Here is a 27325-nt window from a genome sequence, read left to right on the forward strand (position 1 = left end):
AACTTAGTCACTGCTTTATAATTTTCAGAGTACTTCCTTATTCTGTTTATCCTCCATAGTCCCTGTAGTGTTGGGTATTTATCATCTTCCTTTAAAATCACAAAGGTAGTTCATTTTCTCAAGGTTAATCAGCTTGTCAGTACTAACAATAGAACTATAACCCATAACTAGACCCTCATATCTAAGACTCTTTCAATTATTCCATGATGTTGCCCATAGCTTAGAAACATCAACAAAGCCTGCAAAAATTTAAGATGGATACTATCTATTTTAAAACTTCCTATTGGACCTATGGCCAGCACCCTTATGTGCCCTCTGAAGCAAGTAAATATGATATCTTTTTTTTTTTTTTTAAGGTTGACTCATAGGCAACTAGTGAAAATCATGTACATGTGCATTTAGGGAAGTTCAAGTTCAGTAATTCAATCCAACACATATTTATTGGGTGTTTATACCAGGTGCTGGAGATATAATAGTGAAGACGACAGATACGGTTTCTGTCCTCATGAAGCTTCAAGGTTAATGGAGAAAGCAGTTACAATAGACAGCAAGAGGAACTTCAATAAAGGAGACAGCATTTTTTTCTTTCAATATTACTTTTAGGCATTGCACAGTCTCTTTTATTGGTGAGGGAATGGAGGCACAGAAAGATTAGATAACTTACCATACGACCCAGCAAGGGATGGAGCTAAGATTTGGATGTCACGACTCTCAGCAGCGTTTCGCTGTGTCACGGGTACTACAGGGCTGGTGTCAAGGGGAACACACCCAGATGATAAGGCATCATTGTAGGCAGATTTGGAAACCTGCAGCAGTATGCGAAACCCAGACAACTCTCCCTCTGGGTCCCAGGTCTTTCAAAACCAGGGCCCCTAGAAGGCCTTCTCTTTGCCCACCACTCCCACCTCCACTGCTGGACAGTTCAGTTTGCTGCCTCCCAATGCAGTGATTCTTATTCCTGCCATTACGTTATTGTCTTTGACTCACATGCTGACCCCTCGCTCTTTTCGACTAAGCTGCAGGACTCATTTCAGAGAACATACACGGCAGAAGCCATAGCAAGTGTATGGAGAAAGAAACTCCTGATGTTTTTGAAGAGGTCTGTAGGGTTGACAGGTAAGGATGAAGGCATTTACTTCTCTCAGGAGCAGCTCTGAATTGTTGGTAACAGTTATCATTATTTTAACTCCATCATCCCATTTTCACGACAAGAATGGGGCAGGTCTATTTCAGTCTTCTGTATCCTTAGCACAGAGTAAACACACAGTACATATTTGTTTAATAAGTGAAGCAAGTAGTTATCACTAGGGACATAGGATTTTGTTTACATCATAGGCTTTATTGACAATAAGGGGTTTAACTTGGATCCTGAAAATATTGATCATCCAGGTTAGCAAACTTCAAGTGTGTGGTAGATCTGGATTGAGGTGGAGAGGAGTCACAATAAGAGAGGGAGGGACTAAATTTAGGACTTTAACACAAAGGTTTATCAAGTTTAAATTTAGAAGGGTGCCTACATCAGAGGTATTTACCCTAGATGAGAGAAATTACATGAAAGCCCCCAAGAAGAAAAATATATAATTGTGACAAATGGGGACAAATTCAGATGTACTGAATGAAGGTCAGGAGATAAAAATAAGTCAAGGGGAATTTATTGTGAACAGTGGTTCAATTCAGTTCAGTCAGTCAGTCATGTCTGACTCTTTGTGACCCCATGGACTGCAGCACGCCAGGCCTCCATCACCAACTCCCAGAGTTTACTCAAACTCATGTCCATCGAGTTGGTGATGCCATCCAACCATCTCACCCTCTGTCATCTCCTCCTCCTGCCTTCAATCTTTCCCAGAATCAGGGTCTTTTCAAATGAGTCAGTTCTTCGCATCAGGTGGCCAAAGTACTGGAGTTTCAACTTCAGCATCAGTCCTTCCAATGAATATTCAGGACTGTTTTCCTTTAGGATGAACTGGTTGGATCTCCTAGTTGTCCAAGGGACTCTCAAGAGTCTTCTCCAGCACCACAGAAGTCTTCCTATAAAAGCATGTAAATTTGCCACACTTTCCTCAGTAGTTGTCTGTTCCCTTCCACTAGTCTTACCTAATGGGCTAATATAAACAGTCCCAGGTTCAAAACTGATTAGAAAGAAAAGATAGTAACTCGTGACCAAAACCATCTTCACCAATGTGTAATTCACAATGAATTTTTCAATATTCAAAGGAGAGAAAATATTAACAGTTGGTACCTCCTCAGGGATGTCAGGCACTTTCCATTCATTGCTTAACCTTTCAGCGGCTCAGTGAGGTAGGTGGTATATCCCTATTTTACAGAGAGAGACCAGCAGAGCATGCTTTCTTATACCCATAGCAGTTTAAGTAGTATGCTCATATTTACACAGAGGAAGAGATACATACAAAGTCAGGTCTGTCCTTACTCCAGAGCATATATTACATCTCTTGTTGGAAAGAAAAAAAGTTAAATGTCTCCTTAAATATATTTTATTAGTTATTTACTTTTCCTGTTTTGAATTTCGTGAGGTGTGTTTACTTGTGTGAACTGAGAGAAGTGACTCGCTATGTGCACAGAGGAAAAGCTGTGTCCGTGGTTCTCACTCACAGTAACTGCAGAAAGTCTGTTTTCTAATTTGGGGCCACTTACAGTGAATTCAGTACGTGTACTAGGTTTATTGAAAATACTGTCCTGGAATCTTCCTTTTCAAAGAAAATGAAATCCCACACAGTGTTTTACACTCCTTGCTTTTTTTCTTTTTTCCAGACTGCTGTCAGAGGATGTAGGAATGGACATCCGCTTTGAGGAGGGAATGCTGAGTCCCACCGATGCAGACATGAGGCCAGGTGAGAGAGTGTTCGTTCATTTCTTTCAGTGGTGTTCTATATCCAAACGTGTTCATTATTCAGCGACAGAACCATTTCCTCTGCATCCAACTTGTGATTTCAGTGATAGAGGTGAAGAGAGGGGAAAAAAAAAATGTGTGAGGAAGGTGTTAGGCTTGATGTAGTTAATTACAGAGTTGACTTGAATAACCAACGAACGCAGGCTACCCTTTGTCTCCCAAGCCATGCCTAGATCTGCCAATGTTTTCAGTTCCTGTGATAATGGTTGCTTTTTATCATAATACCAAATTCTAACCAACATCTGAGTTCACCAGATTTACACTTAAGTGTGAGAATGTTTAAAATTAGTGATTTACAGAGAAATGCAAATCAAAGCCACAATGAGGTACGATTTCATGCCAGTCAGAATGGCTGCTATCAAAAAGTCTACAAACAATAAATGCTGGAGAGGGTGTGGAGAAAAGGGACCCCTCTTACACTGTTGGTGGGAATGCAAACTAGTACAGCCACTATGGAGAACAGTGTGGAGATTCCTTAAAAAACTGGAAATAGAACTGCCATATGACCCAGCAATCCCACTTCTGGGCATACACACCAAGGAAACCAGATCTGAAAGAGACACGTGTACCCCACTGTTCATGGCAGCACTTTTTATAATAGCCAGGACATAGAAGCAAGCTGGATCCATCAGCAGATGAATGGATAAGAAAGCTGTGGTACATATACACTATGGAATATAACTCAGCCATTAAAAAGAATACACTTGAATCAGTTCTAATGAGGTGGATGAAACTGGAGCCCATTATACAGAGTGAAGTAAGTCAGAAAGAAAAACACGAATACAGTATACTAATGCATATATATGGAATTTAGAAAGATGGTAATGATAACCCTATATGCAAGACAGCAAAAGAGACACAGATGTATAGAACATTCTTTTGGACTCTGTGGGAGAAAGGCGAGGGTGGGATGATTTGAGAGAATAGCATTAAAACATGTATATTACCATATGTGAAATAGATCGCCAGTCCAGGTTGGATGCATGAGACAGGGTCTCAGGGCTGGTGCACTGGGATGACCCAGAGGGATGGGATGGGGAGGGAGGTGGGAGGGGGGCTCAGGATGGGGAACACATGTACACCTGTGGCTGATTCATGTCAATGTATGGCAAAACCACTACAATATTGGAAAGTAATTAGCCTCCAATTAAAATAATTAAATAAATAAAATTAGTGATTTAATATTAAGAATGCTTAGTATCCTGATTATTAAAAAAAGAAAAACCCAAAACCACACTCTAAGAATTTATGACCCAAGGCGTATACAAAATGGAATTTAAAGTTTTTAGTTGCAACTTGTATGACTTCTACTTTGTACTAGGTTCTCTCCTTTGCACTATACCAGCTGTAGGATCTCACCTAGATCCTGAACTCTTGAGATTATTAGTCAAGCCTAGAATTGAAAAAGAAGGGAGTCTTTTTTTTTTCTCCTGTCCAGGTATTTAAAGTATATTCTTCAAAGTACTAATCATGTGACATAACTCTTCTTAAGTGTTCCCTGGCAGAGTAAGCACGGGAGCCACTGCCCCACTCTTCTCCACTCTTCAGAGTCACAGTTCTGTCTCTTTTCTCTTTTTGTTATTTTGGCCATGCTGTGTGGCTCGTGGGATCTTAGTTACCTTACCCGGGATCAAATCCTGGTCTCCTTCAGTGGAGGTGCAGAGCCCTTACCACTGGACCATCAAGGAATTCCCACAATTCACTTTTTAAATTTAATTTTTATTCTATATTAGAGTGTAGTTGATTTACAATGTTGTGTTAGTTTCAGGTATATAGCAAACTGATTGTTATGCATAAACATAATCCATTCTTCTTTGGGTTCTTTTCCCATGTAAGTTATTCAGAATATTGAATAGAATTCCCTGTGCTATACAGTAGGTCTTTGTTAATTATCTGTTTTATATATAGTAGTGTGTACATGTTAATCTCAATCCCACAATTCACTTTTGAATAATAAAGATGCTAAAGCTTTCATTGTCCTGTAGGGTAGCTGTTAGCCACATGTGGCTACGAAAGTTAATTAAAATTTAAAATAAACTTGAAATGTACAGTTTGTCAATTGCACTAACTTCATTTCAAGTGCCTGTAAGCCATATATATAACATTTCTACCATCACAAAAATTTTTTTTTGGACAGCACACCTCTGAAAATCCCTGTGGAATCCCAATGTTTTACAAACTTACTAGTCAACAAGTGTGTTAATCAGTCAGTCATGTCCAGCTTTTTGTGATTCCATGGACTATAGCCTGTCAGGCTCCTCTGTCCATAGAATTCTCTAGGCAAGAATACTGGAGTGGGTTGCCATTTCCTTCTCCAGGGGATCTTCCCGACCTAGGGATCAAATGCTGTCTCCTGCATTGCAGGCAGATTCTTTACCATCTGAGCCACCAGGAAGCCCCTCAATGTTTTACAAACTTATTGGTCAATAGAAACTTTCTTTCCAAGTAATACATAAAGATATTACATGGAACACAGTTTAGGTGGTGTTCTATATAGAAAAAAATCTTAATGACAAAGAAACAGTGTTAGTTTCCTTGGGACAAGACCAGAGTTAGAACTGCAGAATTGATAGGTATACTAGATGGCCTTCAAAACCTTTTGTTATAGGGAATCCTGAAATTTTTATTATTAATGTGTCTCTGTACCATTGTTTAGCTGGGATCAACTTGGTTAAAGATTACTTCTCCAGTTCTGCTTCTGATAAGTGAAAGGCACTTGAGCAACAAGATGCATGTTACAGTGGAAGAGTGGAAACTAATTCCATGAGCCTTACACAAGGAGACTATCACTATGGTTCAAGAACCAGTGTCAGGCAATATTGGCATAAGAAGTAATGACTGCTTGACCAAGGAATGTAATCTGGGAGGATACCTCGGTTTTTTTTTTTGAAAAAAGAAAGAATGCCAGCCAAGGAAAGTTCATAATAGAGTTGTTAGGAACTAAAGAGACGTATTTGGGGAGTATCTGTAAACATAACATAAAGTTCATATCCTCATTGTAAGTTATATGTAAAGCTTAATTGTTTCTCTTAATATGCATCATAAAAAATTTAATCCAATATTATGTCAGTGCCAGGTTTTCAAGCCTGAACAGGGCAGTTCTAAAGACTAGATCTCTGCCCATTTAGCAAAGACTCCCGCTTCCTATTTCTGCATGACCAGAGCTGATGTGGCTGGAGCAAGCCAGTACTCAGGCCTGCTGGTTAAGAAGGGGGCCAAACCCTAAGTAAGGACTTTTAGCAGGTGGAGCCTTTGCTGAAAGGGCTTTAAAATTGTTTCCCACTGGGGCCACACCCACTGTTGGCAGTCCTGTGTATGATGGTCTAACACTTACTGCTGCTCTTTATCTTCTTTAGAACCTCCTAATTCTCTGGATCTCGATAGCACTCATCCTCGGAGAATCAAACTCACAGCCCCAAATATCAATCTGTCTCTGGATCAAAGTGAAGGGTCTGTTCTCTCTGATGATAACTTGGACAGTCCAGATGAGATTGATATCAATGTGGATGAACTTGAGACTCCCGATGAAGCAGATTCTTTTGAGTACACTGGCCATGGTAAGTTGCCAAGTTGGCAGGCGGAAGTTAAGTGAAAGATTATCTAATCACATCTAATGGCATCTAAGTGGCATTAGGAACAAACCTCCCATTGTGTTGCTGCTGGCTGCTTTTTTGTGATTTCTAGAAGCTTCTATTTGTATCTCAGGTTATAGGTGGCCATGATTGATGGTTTAGATCTAGACAGAACAGGTATGGTTCACAGAGGTCATACACAACCATCACGCCTTTGTCAAACCCCTGCTCTGTGCCAAGCCTTGTGTTTGGCTGAGATTGGAAGAAAACTGTTACATTCTGTGTCATCAGAAAATTGGGACTGGGTTTACAGAGAAAGAGAATTTAATCTGGAAGATAAAACTTGAAGTGGAAAAATTAGAGCTTACCAATTTCTCTGTACAACCTCCCATGGTCTGGAATGTTCTTTCCCACACATTCTACATGGGTGGTTCCTTGTTTTTATTCAGATCTTAATCAGATGTCACCTCCTCAGAGAGGCCTTCCTTGACCTCTGTAGTCAGAGGTACCCACGCCACCCCCACCATCTAGTCATACTCTACCTCAGTATTCATTTTATTTTCCATGTGTCACACTAATTGAAATCATATAATTTAACTGTTTGCATCTTACTTATCTTTCTCTTCCTATTAGAATGCCTATTCCATGAGGCCAGAGACTTTCTTAGGCTTGATGCTATATCACCAATAAAGTACGAAGGAAGGAGGGATGGGGTAGGGTGTGGTGGAGGGAGAATAATAAGTCAGAAGATTAAAAACTTGCTTATCAAACCTGGGCACTTCTGATATGATTACCAGTCTTATTATATGATTTGATATATTATATCATATTATATTATATGATTACCAGTTCTTTCTCTTGCTCAATAAAATTGCTTTTGTTAAGAAATATATACACAGTATTTGCTTTAAAAAAAATGGCATCATGTAGTTTCAGCTTTACAGGGTGGCATTCTATGACTTTATAAATTTGAATTTGAAAGTAAGAGAATCCTGGCTACATCTACTGCTTTGATATATTGTGAAAATTAGTAAAAAAAGAAATACCACAATTGAACAGATGCCCTGACTTTTACAGCCATACTAATTCCAGAAGTTTCATTCATAGAAAAACATAACTAGGAAATTAGGAGAGTCAATATCAAATGACTTAATTAACTCAACCAATGGTCATTGAGCAACCAGGGCTACAACCACAACCAGCCTCGATTCAGACCCTGCTTTCACAGTGTGGAAAGCTTTGCTTCCTCCAGCTAAGAGAACAGGATGTAGCTAAGCTACTTGTATTATAGTTTATTATGTTTAAGTAGAGATTTGATATTGCATTTTATCATGTTCTTAGATTCGTATAGTTATCGGGATATTTGACCCTGTGAGTTGAAATACACAAACAGAAGGTGAAAGGTCTTGACCTCATATTCTTTTCTGCCATCTCAGACACTCTTCCTCAGACACTCCATCCTTTCCAGCTGCCCCCAGCTGTCCCAGTCCCTTTCCTGCTAATAAACCTTCAAGTGTAAAAATCATGCGTTGACTTAAAATCTCAAAGAAGACAGCTGTGGCATGACCCTGCAGGTCCCTCCCTCTCCTCACCCTGTACTTCTCTGTTGCCCTGGGGAACTGTGTCACCCCACATCTGAACCTTTTATTTTTATAAATAGTAAAACTGTCAAGCCAAGTGGTGGTGGCTGAGCAAACTGGTAATTAGAGCTGCCACTTGCTGACATAGTTCTTTTTATTTAGTCAACACAGTTATGTTGAAAGAACCAGTTTAACAGCCACAACCCTGCTTAAGAGAAAATTTTAGTGTAAGTTGAATTTTAAAGTCCACCTTGATTTTCACATGAAAGGAGTATGTTCAGTCACCAGCATTAAATGTTGAAAACACTAAGTATATCTGAATAGCTATGTTTTGTAATGCAGACACAGATTACTGACTATAAAAGAGTCTAATGTATATTAGAGTCTCAAAGTATGAAAGTAATGCTTGAAAGCTGCATAGTTTTGTTGGTTTTTGTTTCTTATGCGAGTGTTCTAACTAGGCATATAGATTCTAAACAAAACTGGAGTTTTTAAGTCACAGGGTTTTAAAAGTGTTTGGTCAGTAATTAATTTTATTTAATGAACACTTTTCATAGTGCTTGCTGTGTGTCAAGGATCTGTGCTAGCTGCTTTATAAATATTAACTGTATTAATCCTCATGTCAACTCTGTGAACAGGTATTATGTTACCCCCAGAGGTTTAGTGATTCACCTAAAGTCACGTAGCTTAGTAAATGTCAGAGCCAGCACAAAACCCGAGTTGTTGTCTGCAACTTCTAGGCCATGCTCCTTCTCCAGAAATACACTGACAGTGAACAGGAGGGTCTTTTACTGTGTTAGGATAGCATGCCTGAAGTCAAGCCTAATGACCCACCTTCACATTTGCATGCTGTTTTAATCCCACCATTTTGGGGTGACTTGAGGGCCCTTAGTTTCCCAAGTGCTTGAAGGATGTTCACACTATTTGCCTGTTTTAGTCAGTAGCTGGTGACCAAACATTGATGCCAGATTATTTTGCCCATCGTGTGATTTTGCTTATGGAAAAGATTTTGAAGCTCATTATCAAAAGATGTTAAGTTGGTCATCCCTTCCAAGCAACTTTAATAATTGTGTCCGAATAGCTGGAAAATACCAAAGGATGATATAATGGAGGCTTGATGTCCTTTGATATTTATAAATGCCAAAGATAAAAAAAATATGTAGATAGTGAAGGATTTACCAGATTAGTCTTTTTTTAACTAAGGGAGATCTAGCTTTTTAAAAGATACTGTATTAAACTAATTCTATAAACTTTAAATATTCAAAGTCAGAAAAAATTATGATGACCTATTTCTGTTTTCAAACTGACCGCAGAATTATTTTTGCCATAATTCAGATCTGAGCAAAGGCATTTTGTAAGGGAAATGGAAAAATGATAAAGAATTGTAGCCTGAATATTTCTGGTAAGAACACTGTAAGAAACATTCATGTGCTCATGTATTTTTTCTTCCTAGGCTCCTAGCAATGTTTAGTGACCTCATTTATCTTTTCTAAAACTAACCCCTAATGATGGACAGTTTCCTATGTGAATAAGGTGGCCTCACATTTTTTCAGATAATCAGGTAGTCACTTCATTTAACTTTGATTTCTGTGGTCATTATTTTCACAACCTGCAGGCAACCACCTTATGAAATCAACTCCCTGTTTTAACTCTGCTTATAAACCAGTCAAGTGCGGAGCTTATTCTGTTGTACCCACAAACATGATACATGATACATGATAATGGTGATGTGGTCTGATAAGATAATTTTTCCTTGTATTTTTGTGTGCTGAGTTTTCACATTCCAATTAACTACATACCTGTTCTGAAGAACTTTAAAGACTTTCTTAATTGTGTACAGGATGTCTTTCCTCTAACAAAAAGTTCAAATGGAGTGGGGGACAGGGTGTGGAGTATGAAAAGATGATAGATCATCAGAAAGTTACTCTTGTCTTGTCATCTGGGAAAAAATGTGCCTAGGACTCTAGAAATAGCAAGGAGAACGGAGAAAGCCCATTTGAATCCCAGCTCTGCTCTTTCCAACGGGACTGAACCATACTTCGACAGGAAAAAAGTATTTTCTCAGTTTGTGATACTGACAGAAGATGAAGCTTCATTCTGTCAGGGAAAGCCTGTAGAGATATGTCAATATGCTTTTGAACAATCTGGGGGAAAAAAAAAGAAGATTATTTTCCTTAAAAAGCTCCCTCCCCCTAAAACCATATATGCTTTTGGCTCAACAAAACCTTGATACACATTGGATACTAAGTAGCAATAAAAGGGAGATGAAAGGTATATTAAAAATGAAAATTAAAAACTAGTTAATAAATCTCCTTGGGTATTTAGCATAATATTAAACATGTCTTGAATGATGAAGTGTCATTTAGGAGGCACTCCTACAAATTAAATTAGTAACATTCAACCTATTCTCTAGGTCAGTAGTCTAGATTAATACATAGTATGTTCAAGATTCATATATTAATAACTATGCCTATGTTAGTGATCACATATGTCATGAATAATAATATCTAAACTCATTTTCTTCCTGGGAGTGATTTCTAAAGATAATACAAATAAGGGCGGGGGGAGCTCTTTGGCTTAAAAAAATTAGAAGTTCAAACATAATGAATGTCTTTGAAGGCATTTTTCAGATTATTCCCATTATCAGTGCAAGGGCATAACATAGAGACCAAGTGCCCTTTACAGATGTATGTCCCTACTGGAGGCCACAGCTGACCTCATCTTCCATTGGTTCATATGATCATCGACGGTAGATTCCTCACTGTGATCTTTCAGCACAGGGTATTCAGAGCCTGTGTCCTAAATCATCTCATCAAAGACAAAAGAAAATGTTCAAATTGACTTCTCCCTTGTGTACCAGGGCTAATTGATTTCAACAGTAAGCAGCAAGGGAGAAAAGCTTGTTATTCAGAAAAGAAGACAAAGAAAATCAAGCATTTCTTAGTGATGAGAGCATGAGACCAAACATTAAATTTGAAGGGCCTAGGGACAGAGATTTAAATGAGACCCGAAACTTTTGAACATAGTGAGAAAATGATGGCAGGGGGAAAGATGGTAATTTATAGTTGTAGCAGAAGGATTATTAAGATCAGGAAGATACTGTTAATTCAAGGGAGTAAAACAGCTTACCTTTACTTCCTACTAGCTGAAGCGACTTAGCAGCCAGCAGCAGCAGCAGCTTACATTGTTGACTTCTAGAATTCAGCACCTTAAGAGAGTGTACTGTCCCCCTACCTGTTATAGAACTCTCTATTTAATTTACATCAATCAAAGGAGGTGGGGAAAGGAGGTCCCAAACAGGGTAAAGAGGTGTTGGTGATGATGCCTACAGTGTAGATAAGAGCAGGTATATACTGGAACCTCAGAAGACAAACCCACACCTGAGCCCAGAGGTCTGAGGGAACAGAGACAAATAGGAAAACAGGATCCTGGGAAGGGGAGCTGTGAGGGGCATCCAAGGGCCCTAACTCAAGTGGAAATAGCTGGAAGGGATCTCAGATAGGGAGTCCAGAGCAGATGGATGGATTTGCACAAGTGACACAGTGCTTAGTCAGAAGCCAAGGTTGCTAGTTTGCTGTCCTGAGTAAGCAGCGAGTGCTGGTGGGAAAGCAGAGAAAGCCAGAGTGAGGCCAGGCTCTGTAGGTGGTGGTAGCTATTGGTGTTGGCAGAAGGCGCTAGGACTGCTTCCCAGCTGGCTTTCACTTTGCTATTCTAAGTCACAGGTAATTAGACGTATTTGAATCTGTCTTGCGACATCTTCTGGAACATGACAGTCCTGTTGTGGCTCCGTTACAGATTACCTATATTTCCAGGAACTTGTCCAAGTTTTCTTGACTCACTCACCTTCCCAAGTTCTACTGAAAACTCTGTGCAGGTTTCCAAGCTGAGTGTGAAGTGGGTTGGTGAAGGCAGATATTAAAGATGGAATTGGCATGATTCCTTAGCCCAAGGAACTCACTGCCTTATAGTAAAATAAATGAGGCTGAGACAATTACACATTCAGGGTGCAGTGTGATAGCTTAGAAGAGTAGAAAAGGTAAGGGTTTGATTATATTTCCTTCCTGCTTCTGTGATCTGAGGTAATTACTTCAGAGTTTCTGCATTGGTATCATGTCTGCCACTACATCTCCTCTGTGCCTGATCATTTGGTAGATGCTTAATAAATATTGCTGTTACTGTTATCAAAGTGCCATTAAAAGAATGCAAGTGCAGTGTAAATCAAAGGCAATTTCTTATGAAATGGAAAGTTAAGAATGATAAAACCTCATAGAATTATTGTGAAAACTATAAATAAGCCATTATTACCAAATTACATAAACATACAAAGAATAACCATTGTTAAATTCTATTAGTACTTGAAGTAAAAAGGGAAACAACTGTTGCTTGTTCTTTAAAAAAAAACTAAATATAGCTGCTTTTTTTTTTTTTTTTGATGCACAAGAGTGAGTAGTAAATTTTTCCCCAGGAATGCTCAGTGGGCTTTTTCATTACCTTGGGCACCCACAAGTAAGAGTCTTGTGAATTTGGGGGCTTGGAGCACTTCTGGTTTATAAGGTTGCTCCTCACTTACTATAAAATCTTTGTGTAGCATATTTTGAAAAACTTATAAGAAGTTATATCAAATTAATCCCCAGATGTGCTCCCAATAGAGGAGGTTCAAGCCCACTGTTAGAGTCTTAGAGTGGAGCTCTAGGCTGGCAGTATCATCAAGATACTGAGCTGAGCGGCCCCAGAACACTCTGGGCACTCAGGTTATACCAATAAATGTGGCCCAAGGAAAATAAGGCCTGATGAGTAATAGCTTTTCACACCATCAGAAAGACCGCAGGCCACAACCTGTATGATCAAGAGAGGAGTTAGCACCCAGTCTATCCCCATCTTGGACCACTACAGACACAAGATAGCTCCCGCCCTTCTCCTAGCCCCACCCTCAGCTTAGCCTTACCAATGGATTGGTCATTCAGTCTGTCAATCAGGAAGACCTCACTGAGGGTCCTTGATGAAGTCCCGATGGTGTCAAGCTCCCTGGGAGCCTCGGAGCTGCACAGAACAAGTTCATCAGGTTGAGTCTGCCAGGAGATAGCTAGTTGTTGGACTGCCTCACCTGTAGAGGTCCTGCCCATTCATCCTTGCTCTGTGCTTCATTTACAGAGGATTCCACAGGCAACAAAGATTCTGGCCAAGAGTCGGAGTCTATTCCAGAATATACGGCGGAAGAGGAGCGGGAGGACAACCGGCTGTGGAGGACCGTAGTGATCGGAGAACAGGAGCAGCGGATTGACATGAAGGTCATCGAGCCCTATAGGAGAGTCATTTCTCACGGAGGTAGTGGATCGGGAAGCCGGGAGCCCAAATTATAAAACAAAACTAGGGCTCTCTGCAGCATGACATCCCTATTAATGTTAATGCTATTAGACAGTCAACATTCAGGGCACTGTAGAACTGCGTGTATTATTCATATGCAATTCAGTGAACACTGGAAAGCCTACTATACAAAAGTAACTTTCCAACGTGAAAGATGCCTTTCACACCACATATGATAGCTGTCATCTTCTGTGCAAACTTCCTGAAAGCCACAGTTGTCTAATTCAATAGCGTCTGTATGGAATTCCTATGGATTGCTTGTAGGGTTTTAACTGAATTGTTTTCAAGTCTGTTTTTGACATGGCCTGCAATAAGAGGTGCTTTTAATTCCAGAACAATCTTTTGAATCCTCTTCAGAAGCTTTAGGAAATCTTTTTGAGACTCAGCCTGGTCCCTTCCCCACCCCACCCCCACTTAAAGTTTGCTTTTCTATAAATTCCATTACCTCTGTGCCTGACAGTAGCTCGCTCTAGCCACCATCTCCACCTGCTTCATGAGGGACAAGGGAGATAAAAAGCTCTGTTTTGTATTTTCACTGCTGTCTTGGAACTACAGGAGCCTGAATTTTGGACTCACAAAAAAATAAATAACATGAGCACAAATGATACACTGAAGATTGTCAACTTCAGAAAATATAAGTGGCTTTTTGAGCTTTTTTAAATTTTTTTGCTGCTGCATGCACAACTCCCCTGCAGCCCTAAGGCACCTCCCTAACCACTCCGCTGTTCTAGGAAAAGTGCAAGCTGACAAGGCAATTGTTCTGTCTTCCTTAACAAGGACAGGGGAAGAAGTGTCTTGGCACTGCATTAAACCTCGAGCTTTGGTTTCCTATCAAGCAGAAGGATGTTTTGCTTTTTCCTTCCAAGTCCCCTTCACCACAGATTTTGCACTTTCTGCCCCATGCATTGCTCCCTCCATGTAAGTATCAAGACCACCCAGGGCTCCCACCCATGCCAGAGAAGGGATACGCCTATGGGTGCTCCTGGCCCGGACCTTTCTTTTTCACTATTTGAGCTGAAATGGTAACATGGCCCAGGGAGAGCTCCTCTAAGAAAGACCTTTCCCACAGGCCTTTGGAATGAGAACAGGCTTAATCTTGCTGAAAATGACAGGCAGCTGGCCATAGAGTCAATCCCGTTTTCTTCTAATGAAAACCACAATCCAAAATCATCTAGATTTCCCCAGAAGATCCTTTACACCACCCGTCAGGTATTTTTGATTTGTTTGCTTTTTTAGAAAAAAAAGAAAACAAAGGCTACTATAAACTAGCCTGTGTACATTCTAAAAAGTGCAAGAAATGTAGAAAAGTCTGTCAAAGTAAATCGAAGGCGCCCAGTGACCTTCCCTGTGCATTTTTACCATTCAGGTCATAAATTAGTAGTCCCTTTGTTGTAAAGAAGGCAGGCTCATGGCTCCTGTGATTTTATAAGGCCAAGTTCTCATTAGTTCAGCAGACTGGCCTGCGTATTCTCTCAACCACAGTGAAGCTGGGTGGATGGAGCCCATGGTTCTATTGCCTGAATCAGGATAGAGTGATTATCATCAGTACACTGGAGTCCAAAAAAGCGACTGCTTCTGCCCATCATGTTCTTTGCAAAAACCCCTGCTGGCTCAGGGATAACCTGGTTTGCTGTGCTTCCTCCCTGCCACCCGCTCCCACTGGCACTGGCTCCTCTCCGTTCCATGTTGTGAGCTCCTTATTTGTCTGCGTGACCGTCTGGTTTGCTGGAGAGAGCAGGCCGCCTCCCCTCTCTGCCTGGCTCTGCCTCGGCCCTCTCCAGGCGCCGGCCTGCATGACGTGCCTCTGGCTGCACCCAGCAGGTCATGAGCGCGATGCCACCTCTTCCTCCACCATGACCAGCCTTTTGCTCTGTAGGTAAAGACAGTTCACACATTACTTCTGAATTTGCCAAAGCTTGGCTGTCTTGGAAACTCATATCACTTTCTCAGACCTTAACGATGACACTCCCTAGTTCTCAGTCCATTGAGTTTGTGACCCTGGCTTCTGATGAGCATTTAAAAAGCAGCACCCAGAGTGAACAGAGATGTCATTTTGGTGTCTGGCACTTTGCTCTGAGGACGTTTTCTCACTCAGGCCACTAAGAAAGTGCCAGCTGTCCAGCGCTCTGGAAAGCTAGCTGGGAGTGATTAAAAGCACTGCTGCGGTCTGCTGCAAAGCCAGGCCCTGCAAGTGTCTGCACCAGTTGGGAACATCTGTGTATGAGAGCAGTATTTGAACAAATAACTCAGCCTTCAGCTTTGGTGACCTCATATGAGCTGTGGCCAGAATCTCTGTGCACAGTGTAGAAGAACAGTTCAAGACCCACCTTGACCACCACTCACACTGTGACCTTGGTCATCGCTCGACTCTCTTGGGCTGTGGTTACTTCCTCAGTAAGAAAAGGGTGATCTCAAAGCCAGTGTCACCTCCTGCAAGCCCACGAGTAACATTCCTGCCATCTGCTTATACAGAAAAGCAAGGAGACGTCTGGGTGGTTTGGATTAGCCCACAGTGTGGGGTCGCTTTGATGCTAGAACTGGCATTTTGGAACCTGAAACAGGGAACACAATTAAATAGCCAGGGGCAGTCATGCCAACGCGTTGTAACGAGGAGTCTCCTGTCTTGTGTTTTTACTTCTCATTTCATTATAGGAGACTCAGGTAACCCTCTGCAGTGTTGCTGGACAAATGACCCTGGAAAGGCTGAGGAGAAGAGTTGCAGGCTGGTGTGTGTGTGTGTATGTTTTGGTTGCGCCTGTGGCATTTTCCTTCTCTCTCCATTCCATTTGCTGGCCAGCAAACTTGTGTTCCGTCCCTTTCATGCCTCTCTGTCCTGCCTCAGGTAAGGTTTGTATCGTTGCTTCCGAGGGTCCCAGGAGACACCACCGTGGGATAGCTCACACACCTCAGCACATACACTCTGAATTCACCTCACTGTTATTGAGAAGAGAATCTGATAAAATACATGGTCTAAAAAGCCAAACTTCACTTGAACTCTGCACTCGCTGACAGGGAACTTCACTTGAGTAAGCTGCATATTTAGCATAGAAACTGGGTTAGCTGACCTCCTTGGAGGCATTGGCAAAGAAAAAATTCAAACGGTCCTATTCATTCATGTTACTGCACTTGGCCAGAAGTCGCTGTCTGGAATAGCTCCAAAGCCTGACAGTGATGGCATGGCTCTTGATTTAGAAGGAAAACTTTCATGACAAAATCTTTCTTTTTCTCTTTCCTTCCTTACACACTACATCTCCTCATTGCCTTCTCTTTCTTTTGCCTCCTCTTCTCTTCCTACAAATCTTCTGCCCACAAATGCAAAGTCCATCATTTGTCAATTTCAGTGATTACTATGGAAAGAGCCATTCCCAACTTAGTCACTGATCAGGACATAGTAAGTTGACCATTCAGTATTCCTTTGGCTAAATAAACTCAAGCAAACGCAATACTACAACATTCCAAGGACAGACATCAGTGACACAAAGAGATGAACTGCCATTTAAGATGACTTCTGAAGTGGTTTATAAACCTCAGTCTTTCCTTAAAAAAAAAAAAAAAAGACATTCTTAGAAATTCTCTAGAAATAGAAAAAGAAATCAAACAAACTGAGTGGTCATGATCTCGAAATTATCCTGCCACTCTGCAGCCTGACATCTACATTTAAAGTTTTTTAATTTTTATTAGAGTATAGTTGATTTACAATGTTGTGTTAATTTCAGGTGTATAGCAAAGTGATTCAGTTATATATATTCTTTTTCAGATTCTTTTCCCATATTGGTTATTATGGAATATTGAGTAGAGTTCCCTGTGCCAGACAGTAGGTCTTCGTTGGTTGTCTGTCTTAAATATAGCAGGTGTACATGTCAATTTCTCCTTTTATGGCTGTTAGCATTTGCCTTATATATTGAGTTGCTCATGCATTTGGTGTGTATATATTTACAACTGTTACATCTTCTTCTTGAACTGATCCCTTGATCATTATGTATTGTCCTTCTTTCTCTCATAACAGTCTGTTTTGTCTGTGAGTGTGCTGCTCCAGTTTTCTTCTGATTTTCATTTGCATAGAATACCTTTTTCCATCCCCTAACTTTCAGTCTGTATGTGTCCTCGAGCTGAAGTAGGTCTGTTGTAGACAGTATTTATACATGTTTTGCTTTTGTATTCATTCAGCCAGCAGTCTATGTCTTTGGGTTGGAGCATTTAATTCATTCACATTTAAAATTATTATTGATATGTATGCTTTTATTGCCATCTTGTTAATTGCTTTGGATTTATTTTTGTAAGTTTTCTTCCCTTTTTTCTCTTGTGATTAGATTACTATCTTTAGTATTGTATTTGGATTACTTTGTCTTTTTTGTGCATTAATCTATTGTAGATTTTTGGTTTGAGGTTGCTACCGGGTTTTGATAAAGCAGTCTCTCTCTCTCTCTCTCTCTCTATATATATATATATATATATATATATATACATACACAAGATTGGTTTAAGTTGCTAGTCTCTTAATTTCAAATGCATTTCCAATATCCTGTATTTGTACTCTCCTTACAATTGCTGGTTTTGTTATATTATTTGTGTGTGGATCATTCATTTACTGTATGTTTTGCCTTTACTGGCCAGCTTTTCCATTTGTGATTTTCTTGTTTCTTGTACTGGCCTTTTCTTTTCTGCCCAGAGAAGTTCCTTTAGCACTTGTTGTAACATGGGTTTGGTGGTGGTGAATTTTCTCAACTTTCGCTTGTCTATAAAACTTCTGATTTCTCTGTTGAATCTGAACAAGAGCCTTGCTGGGTAGAGTGAGTATTCTTCATTGTAGATTTTGCCTTTTATCACTGTAAATAATCCTGCCAGTTCCTTCTAGATTTCAGTTTCTGCTGAAAGATCAGCTGATAACCTTATGGGGATTCCCTTGTATTTATTGCTTTTCCCTTTTTGATTTTTAATATTATCTCTTTGTCTTTTTGTCAATTGGATTAATATGTGTCTTTGAGTGTTCCTTCTTGGGTTTATCATGTATGGGACTCTCTGCATGTCCTGGGCTTTGAGTGTTTCCTTTTTCATATTAGGGAAATTTTTGGCTATTTTCTCTTCAAATATTTTCTCAGGCCCTCTCTCTCTCTCTTCTCCTTCTGGACCCCTATAATGTGAAAAGCGTTTGTCAGACAATCATGTCTGACTCTTTGCAACCCTATGGACTATAGCCTGCCAGGCTTCTCTGTCCATGGAATTCTCTAGGTGAGAATACTGGATTGGGGAGCCATTCTCTTCTCTAGGGACTTTTTCTGAACCAGGGATCAAACCTGGGTCTCCTGCACTGAGGGCAGATTCTTCACCATCTGAGCCGCCAGGGAAGCCTGGTAATGTGAAGGCTGGTGTGTGTGATAAATGGCAGCCCACTCCAGTATTCTTGTTGGAAAATTCCATGGACAGAGGAACCTGGGGGGCTACTGTCCTCGTTTCTTTTCATTCTTCTTTCTTAGGTTCCATGGCAGTGATGTCTACCATTCTGTCTTCCAGCTTACTTATGCGTTCCTCCTCATTTCCTCTGCTGTTGATTCCTTCTAGTGAATTTTTCATTTCACTTATTGTTCATCTCTGTTTGTTGTTTAAAGCTTCTAGGTCTTTATCAAACATTTTTTGTATCCTGTCTGACTGTACCTCCATTCTTTTTCCAAGATCTTGGATCATCTTTCCTATTCCTACTTTGAATTCTTTTTCAGGTAGACTGCCTATCTCCACTTCACTTAGTTGTTCAGGTGTTTTATCTTGTTCCTTTGTTTGGAAGATATTTCTCTGCATATTTGTCTGTCTTTGTGGTCATCTCCATTCCTCCATCTGAGCCACCAGGGAAGCCCATATTCTTCCAGATGCAAGATTGCAATTCTTCTTGGTCCTGGTGTCTGTCCCCTGGTGGGTGAGGTTGGTCCAGATTCAGGCTTCCCTGGTGGGAGGGACTGGTGCCTGCCCACTGGTGGGTGGAGTTGGGTTTTGTCCCTCTGGTGGGCAGGACCGTGTTAAGGGGTATATTTTTAGCTCACTACCTGCTGGTGGGAGGGGCTGTGTTTCCACTCTGTTGGTTGGTTGGCCTGAGCATGCAGGTTGCTGACTGGGCCCAGGTCTCAGTGCCAAAATGGTGACCTCCAGGAGAGCTCATTCCCATGGGTATTCCCTGGGATGTCCACCACCGGTGTCCTTACCACAATGAGCTACTGCCAACCATGCCTCCCCAGGAGACCCTCCAAGACCTGTAGGTAGGTGCTTTGCCCTGGGCCCCAATGCACATTAAACCATGGTGTCCTCCCAGAGTGGAATCTCAGTGTCCCCTGGCACTATGGAACTGCTGTACTGAACGCCACTGGCCTTCCAAGACAAATGCTCTGAAGGCTCCTCCTCCCAATACCAGACCCCCAAGCTGGGGAGTCTGATGTGAAGCTCACTCCTCTTACTCCTGTGCGAGAACCTCTGCAATATAATTATTTTCTAGTATGCAGTTCACACACCCAGGAGGTCTGAAATTTGATTATATTTTGAAAGAGTCCCTTCTACTGTCTCTTGTGGCTTCTTCTTTGTCTTTGGGTATAGAATATCTTTTTGGTGGGGGGTGGATAGGATTGAGTCTTTTTTGTTGATGGTTGTTCAGCAGTTAGTTGTGATTGTGGTGTTTTCATTGAGAGGAGATGAGCTCACGTCCTTCTACTCTGCCATCTTGTCTCAGCCTCTCCTGATGTCTCTCAACAGGATGATTTTGTACTTGTATTTAAGATGGATTCATTATGCCTATTTCCTCTTTTAATGAACTCTCTTCTTCATTGCACTGAGCTTAATTGCATATTTTAGTGGAGTTAGGATTAATGTCATTAAGCCACCCTATCCTTTGTGGATTTCTGTTCAGTTATGAATCTTCCTAAATGAAATTGTTTGTGGAACAAACACTTCTTGGATGAAAATATATCTCCTTATGCCATTTCCCTTCATACCACCTTCTTTAAAAAGTTGGCAAAATACCTACATATTGGAAAAGATGGGACTAAAGCAAAAAATCCAGAGGGAAGCTACTGCAGTCCTGTTTTGCAAACGTGTTGCATCAGGTATACACTTACATAGGTAGCATCTTCTAAGATATGTAGCATTATCTGCAGCAGCCTCAAATTAGTAATATACACAAACCCATAATTTGATGTATTTTTAGTTGGTATCACTTTCTTCCCCCACCTCTTTTGTGGCAGAGTCATACTCTCTATCCTTGTAGAAAACATCTCATTAAACTGCTTTTCGAGAGTTAAGCCCATCCAAATCTATATCTAGCCAGTATTTTACTGCCTTGTAATCACCAGAGGGGTATTTAGAGTTCTGAAAAAATGAAACATGCCAAATTTTGATCAGGCTTGAGGGTGTGTTCTGTCCTCCTACTCAAAGCTTTGAGGAAATCTCTAATGTTTCTAAAGCCTAGAACGATGTTATATGATACAATCACAAATATTTTTAAATAGATGTTAAAAAAAAAGTACAGTGCATTGCTTCCATTTTTAAGGCTGGAAGGCATGTGAGATTCTATAGACAAATTTGTGGAGACTTGACCAACACCTGCCACATGTTTCAAAGATGAGTTTTCAAGGAACACAGCATTTACCACAACTAGGACAAACTAAAAAGGATCAAATAGAACCTCTCTCTTAGTCATTAAAGGAAAGAGTGTTAGATAGATTGGCTTTTTTATTATATAAATTAGAAGCCCTTAAGTAAAAAAGTGTTGCCTCACCATCCTTTAAGTTGAATATTTATAACCCACTTATACGACTATGTATAATACATATAATCATCCATAATACATGGGTGCCCTATATATGCAAATGTATTCACACTATGTATTGTATCTTAACCACTGCAAGATAATTATATGTGTATATACTTATGGAAGTATATAGTCTTTATAATAGTCACTTAAAGATATATCTAATACACCCACATACATACACTTGCCAAGGCTTCCAGATATATCCTTTAGGTTAATTATTATCGTGTTAAGAGTTTCAGTTGGTTACAAATGTCTTTTTGTTTGTCCCCCAGGATACTATGGGGACGGCCTAAATGCCATCATTGTGTTTGCTGCCTGTTTTCTGCCAGACAGCAGTCGGGCGGACTACCACTATGTCATGGAAAATCTTTTCCTGTGAGTGATGCTTACAATAAAATGGTTTGCGTTAATGTCTGTGGGGATGCAATGGCAGATAGAACATCTTAAATAAAAGGAAACAGATGATGTAGAATATTCTAAGCCTTTGACTAAAAGTCAATAAAATCTGTATCAAGGAAAATTGCTCAAGAGACTAAAAGCTTCAGAGGAGCTGTTTTGTCAGTAGAATGCACTGAAAACAAATGAACACAGTTTGGCCTGTATTTTAAAATTCTGTAACATTTTTTTTGGGTGAAGTGTTATTTTGGTTCCCTGATAACATGTTCTTAGTCAACTGATAATAACCTGACTTCATTTATATCTGCCTTTATTTAATCTGACTTGCCCTTTAGTATATGATAACACTGCTGATATTTTTGAAAGTTGGGTTTCTAACCCACAGATTTTTCAAGTGTACCTGCATTAAAAAAAAAAAAAAAGGAAAGATAACTGTGCAAATAAATGAGTAATACTCTCAGAGAAGTGATCTTAGGTAACTTAGGCATTCTTCTCAAGATGAAGAGGTAATATGTGCAACCAGTCTTAAGTGTTATGCACCCTATCATTTAAATATTATATAATTATGATGAAATAAGATGAACTCTATCATGTGGAATCTGAAAACACTTCTCTTCCTTCCTGTGATCAGATATGTAATAAGTACTTTAGAGTTGATGGTAGCTGAAGACTATATGATTGTGTACTTGAATGGTGCAACCCCAAGACGGAAGATGCCAGGGCTAGGCTGGATGAAGAAATGTTACCAGATGATTGACAGACGGTATGTGGGGCTCCATTAGCTAATCACTATTTTGACTTCCTCAATAACTCCCATCTCCAGTGACCTTTTAATTTACAAAAAATGCAGTCACAATTTAGGAACATTGAATTAAGGCTGATTTGAGATAATAAATTTTAAAATATTAATCAAAGTATCACTCAAATTTTAAATAAAGCAAATCTTCCCCAGATTTTGTTAAATGTTACTAATCTCAAACTTGGCAACAAGCATTTTAAAGTATACTTACGCGATTGCCATATAGAGGTGCAATTTGAGCTGATAAATCAAAGTCCATGATTCTTCACTGGTATCATGTGACCTTGCTGCCCTTTTTGTAAACTGGGACTATTGTGACTTAGGCAACCCATGTACCCTTATTTCAACATTCACTGTTAATTCCAGCTCATTTGGTGCCGTGTGTGCCCCTTCCTCAAGATACATCACTTCTATTCATACTGGTTTTATTAGAACCAAACACATTGTTGCCATCTACAGGAAAACTGTCATAATAAGCATACAAATTGATGATGTCTTCTATAGTGTGGCTTCCTCTCAGATGTGGCTCCCTGCAAAGCAACATGCGAGTGCCCTGATATAGTAACTAAAATCCATTAATCATCCAAACATACATACAGTAGCATTGCTAAATCTGAAAAATATGTCAGGATATCCAAAATGTTAATCTGAAGGCCAAATAACCACATGCTTTCATTATACAGAGGAAGAAACCCAGGCTCAGTAGAACAGGGTATTCATTTCAAAATACTAAAAATAATGCTGACAAAAATGAATAGCATTGTCAAACAAAAATATGCCATGACGATTATAGATTTATGCACTCCAAGAGTATGGAGTGCATAAAATTCTATTTTACATTTATTTCTGTGGGAAAATGAGGTTTGAATTATGCAAGTTTCAAATTATATCTCAAAGGCATTCTTTGTATTAATCATTGCATACCTGCCTAACTTACATAAGAACTCCATATATATATATACACACATACTTTAATTCCCATTCAAGATAGGTTATGAGTAATTTTTTTCTTTTTCAAAATAGGTTGAGGAAGAATTTAAAATCATTCATCATTGTTCATCCATCTTGGTTCATCAGAACAATCCTTGCAGTTACACGACCTTTTATAAGGTATAGTCATTATTACAGTAAAAGTACTAGTTTTTTAAAGTATGTAATTCATTGTTCCTCTGTACAAAAATTCATAAACCAAGAGAGTATTTAGGATAATATGTTTTGCCTCTGTCTTTCCTGAAAATATACTTTGGACTGCCCAGCAAGAGATTCTAAGAGTGAGTATATTTTCATAGTGATTATTTTTCCCCTATAATTATAAAACATGACCGCTATATTGCTTGCTATAAACACAGAAAATGAAACAGTGAGGTTTCCATGCCATATGACAAAAGGGAATAGATAGTACTATTAAAGAAATAAGGGCTTCCCTGATAGCTCAGTTGGTGAAGAATCTACCTGCAATGCAGGAGACCTGGGTTCAATCCCTGAGTTGGGAAGATCCCCTGAAGAAGGGAACAGCTAGCTACCCACTGCAGTATTCTGGCCTGGAGAATTCCATGGACTGTATAGTCCATGGGGTCTCAACAAGTCAGACACAACTCAGCGACTTTCACAGACATTAAAGAAATATGGTATTTTGTAAAGAATCAAAGAGGTGGAGTAACATGACATTGGAAAGTAAAGACACATCAAGGACAGAAACATAAAGCAGACCTTAATTGTTTTGTTTCTTCTGAACAAATACCATGTAGGTCACCTAAAGTGGGTTAAGAGTCTGTGCAGCCATTTTGAGAGCTTTGTTTTGATCATCCATGAGGCTTCTTGGTTTAAATTCACTTCAAATCAATAAATATTTGTTCATCATCTATTTTGTGTTAGATGCTATATAACCTTACATTTTGGGGATGAAAAGAAAAGTAATATATGCCTCTTACATAGTAAAACTGAGACAGTTAAATGAAAGGGACAATATAGATTTTCTAGAAAGCTTTAAAAAATAGAAGAGGGAGGGCCAAGATAGGGGTATGGGATTAAGAGGTACAAACTACTAGGTAAAAAAATAAATAAGCTACAAAGATACAGTGTACAGCACAGAGAAAATAGACACCATTTTATAATAACTTCAATGGAGTACAGTCTATAAAAATAATGAATCACTAAGTTATAAGCCTGAAACTAATATAATATTGAGAATCAACTATATATCAGCTAACTAGAACTTGCCTAACATCAGGGTACAAATTATATAAACTGAAATTTTTCTGTCTCAGTGTTATTAATGAATCTGTAAGAAAATTTTGATCACTTGACTTCTGGAGAAAAGATTAAAGGTTAAAATCTTTTATATTCTTTTATTACTATATATATATAATTTTATTGAAACATAGTTGGCTTACTGTGTTTCAGGTGCCCAGCAAGGTGATTCAGTTATACACATACACAATTACTTTTTAAATTATTTTCCATTATAGGTTATTACAAAATATGGACTATAGTTCCCTGTGCTATACAGTAAACCTTTGTTGTTTGTTTCATATCTATTTTTTTAAAATTAGAAATTGAGCACTCTGTGCCGTCCAGAATCTTCTTTTTTTTTTCTGTGTTCACTTATGTTTATTTAGTATTCCCATCCGCTACGTCCAACAACTGGGTAGCAGGATTCGACTACTTTTCCTCTAGCAGGAGAGCTCTTTAAATTACTTTAAAGCATAACACAAGCTTTTAAGATATATAAAAAGAAAGCTACTAATTTTAAGATTAGCAGAAAATGCTTTGACAGAGAGCAGGAATAAATGTACAATGAAGAACTTATACAAACTTTTAATGAGTAAAAAAGCAAACATTAGAATTGATATTGAGTCACTGATGCTTGTTTAATAATTCAGCTCTATTTTAAAATAAATATATTTCTCCTTGGTAAATATTTATTATGGCAAGAATATGAAAAAGAATTATAATTCAACATTTATTGAAGGGAGTTTCAAGATAATAATAATTCCCTTCTCTGGGGATCTTCCCAACCCAGGGATCAAACCCAGGTCTCCCACTTCACAGGTGGATTCTTTACCAGCTGAGCCACAAGGGAAGCCCCAATAATTATGACAAAAATAATTAAATTATAGCAAGTAGTGTTGTGGTAAATTATATATAATAATGGTTTACATTTATTGAGTATTTACATGCATTATTTTATTTAATCCTAATGATGATGCTCTGAAGGAGGCACTGCTTACTATTTCTGTATTGTAGGAAAAAAACCCTAAGGTTCAATGAGGTCAAATAAATTGTTCAAACCAGGAGCCAGCAAGCCATTCTGTAAAGAATCAGATATTAAGTATTTTAAGTGTTATGGGCCATAGAGTTTCAGTCACCACTACTTAGCTCTGCCATAGTAGGACAAAAGCCATAGATAATATGTAAATAAATGAGTGTCCCTGTGTTCCAGTAAAACTTGATTTACGAACACCGAAGTTCAGTTTTCTGAAGTGTTTTACATGTCATGAAATAGTCTTATTTTGATCATTTTTCAACCATTTAAAAAAATGCAAAACCAGTCTTGGCGCAAAGATGTAAATAACCAGTAACAAGTTGGTTATGGCCCACAGGCCATAGTTTACCAACCCCAGGTCTACGGTAACATAGCCAAGAAATGATAAACTCCGGCTCTGAACCCAGTGTCTACCTAATTCTAAAGAACACATATTTCAAGTACTTAAACATTATATTCTACAGTTTCATCATATAAAACCCTCTTTAAAGATCCCTCTGTGAATCAATCTACATCAGCATAACAAATTTTTTGACCTGAAAAAAGAGGTCACTAAAATGTATTATAGGTCTTTTCACTGCTAAAGGGTAACACCTATGATAGAGGTATATAGCAAATGCTTTTTTTTTAACTCATGTGTTTTTAAACTGAAGTATAATTAATTTACAAGGTTGTGTTAATTTCTGGTGTACAGCAAGGTGATTCAGTTTCTCATATTCAGATACATATTTGTAACTAAATACGAAAAATAATTTTTTCCAGTTATATATTCTTTTTCGTATTTTTTCCATTATGGTTTATTGCAGGACACTGACTATAGTTCCTGTGCTGCAGAGTAGGACCTTGTCCTTTATCTGTTTATTTTAATAGAGTAGCTACTATCTGCTAATCCCATCCTTCTAATTCATCCCTCCCTCCTCAAGTTCATTTTTTTAAATCAATTGTCTGTCTGTGTCAAGCACTGGGTTAGGTGCTGCAAGTTGAGAAATTAAATAGCTCAATTGCTTTCCTCAAAGAGGTCACTGCCTGGCAGCTGACACAGGGAGACAAGAAAGCAGCTACAATAAGGGTACAAAGAAGGCTAGTGAGGGTGATAACTCAGAGTGGGGGTGAGTTTTAAGGTAACCAGTGAAGCGTGAAGACAGAGAATCTGCATCAAGAGAGGCTTTCTCGAAGAATGCATCCTCAAGGTGAGTTTTGAAGAATAGGATTGGCTAGCTAAAGCCAGGTAGAGGAAATAGCAGGTACCAATACACCAAGAAGAAAAAATTGTCTTTTTCATATTCAGTTACAAATACGTATCTGAATATGAGAAACTGAATCGTTTTACTGTTTAGAGAACTGTACATTTCAGTGTGGAGGTGTCCTCCTGGCCTGACTTCTTCTGCCTTCTTATTCTATGCCCTCCATTTTTTAAATTAAAATCTGAATTTAGCTCAAAAACTCCAGAGGAAGGAAGTGGCCTAATGTGGCATGTCGTTAGTAGTGTGTGTTCACCCAAGGCTTTTGAGGACTTGAAGTGACTGTTCAAAAATGAAGGTTGTTCGCAAGCCACACCCAGTTGCCCATAGTCAAAACTGCAAGTAAAATGTGAAAGCTGGATGTATGCTGAAGTGACCTTGACAGCATCTTTCCATTAGAGACCATTCAAC

At 39.2% G+C, this 27325-nt stretch overlaps 2 protein-coding genes across 7 annotated transcripts in view; one reads left to right on the top strand and one right to left on the bottom strand.

The window, feature by feature from the left end:
* PRUNE2 (prune homolog 2 with BCH domain) overlaps window positions 1-27325 on the top strand; it is a 275668-nt gene that overhangs the window by 230250 nt on the left and 18093 nt on the right. For 4 of the 5 annotated variants that reach the window (XM_070480322.1, XM_070480323.1, XM_070480321.1 and 1 more), the window contains exons 10-15: window positions 2770-2849; window positions 6265-6465; window positions 13212-13385; window positions 21486-21588; window positions 22241-22372; window positions 23432-23518. In XM_070480322.1, coding sequence (XP_070336423.1) covers window positions 2770-2849; window positions 6265-6465; window positions 13212-13385; window positions 21486-21588; window positions 22241-22372; window positions 23432-23518 — 777 coding nt within the window. Of the gene's footprint in view, window positions 1-2769; window positions 2850-6264; window positions 6466-13211; window positions 13386-21485; window positions 21589-22240; window positions 22373-23431; window positions 23519-27325 lie in introns of those variants that run through there. The other variant, XM_070480325.1, reaches the window with a different exon arrangement.
* GCNT1 (glucosaminyl (N-acetyl) transferase 1) overlaps window positions 1319-27325 on the bottom strand; it is a 201947-nt gene continuing 175940 nt past the window's right edge. The window contains exons 6-7 of one of the 2 annotated variants that reach the window (XR_011492759.1): window positions 13006-22938; window positions 1319-2939 (exon numbers count right to left, since the gene is read on the bottom strand). The gene's annotated coding sequence lies outside the window, so the exon portion shown is untranslated. The remainder of the gene's footprint in view (window positions 2940-13005; window positions 22939-27325) is intronic. The other variant, XR_011492760.1, reaches the window with a different exon arrangement.

Source organism: Odocoileus virginianus, chromosome 18, assembly GCF_023699985.2.
Source record: "Odocoileus virginianus isolate 20LAN1187 ecotype Illinois chromosome 18, Ovbor_1.2, whole genome shotgun sequence".
Lineage (NCBI taxonomy): Eukaryota > Metazoa > Chordata > Mammalia > Artiodactyla > Cervidae > Odocoileus > Odocoileus virginianus.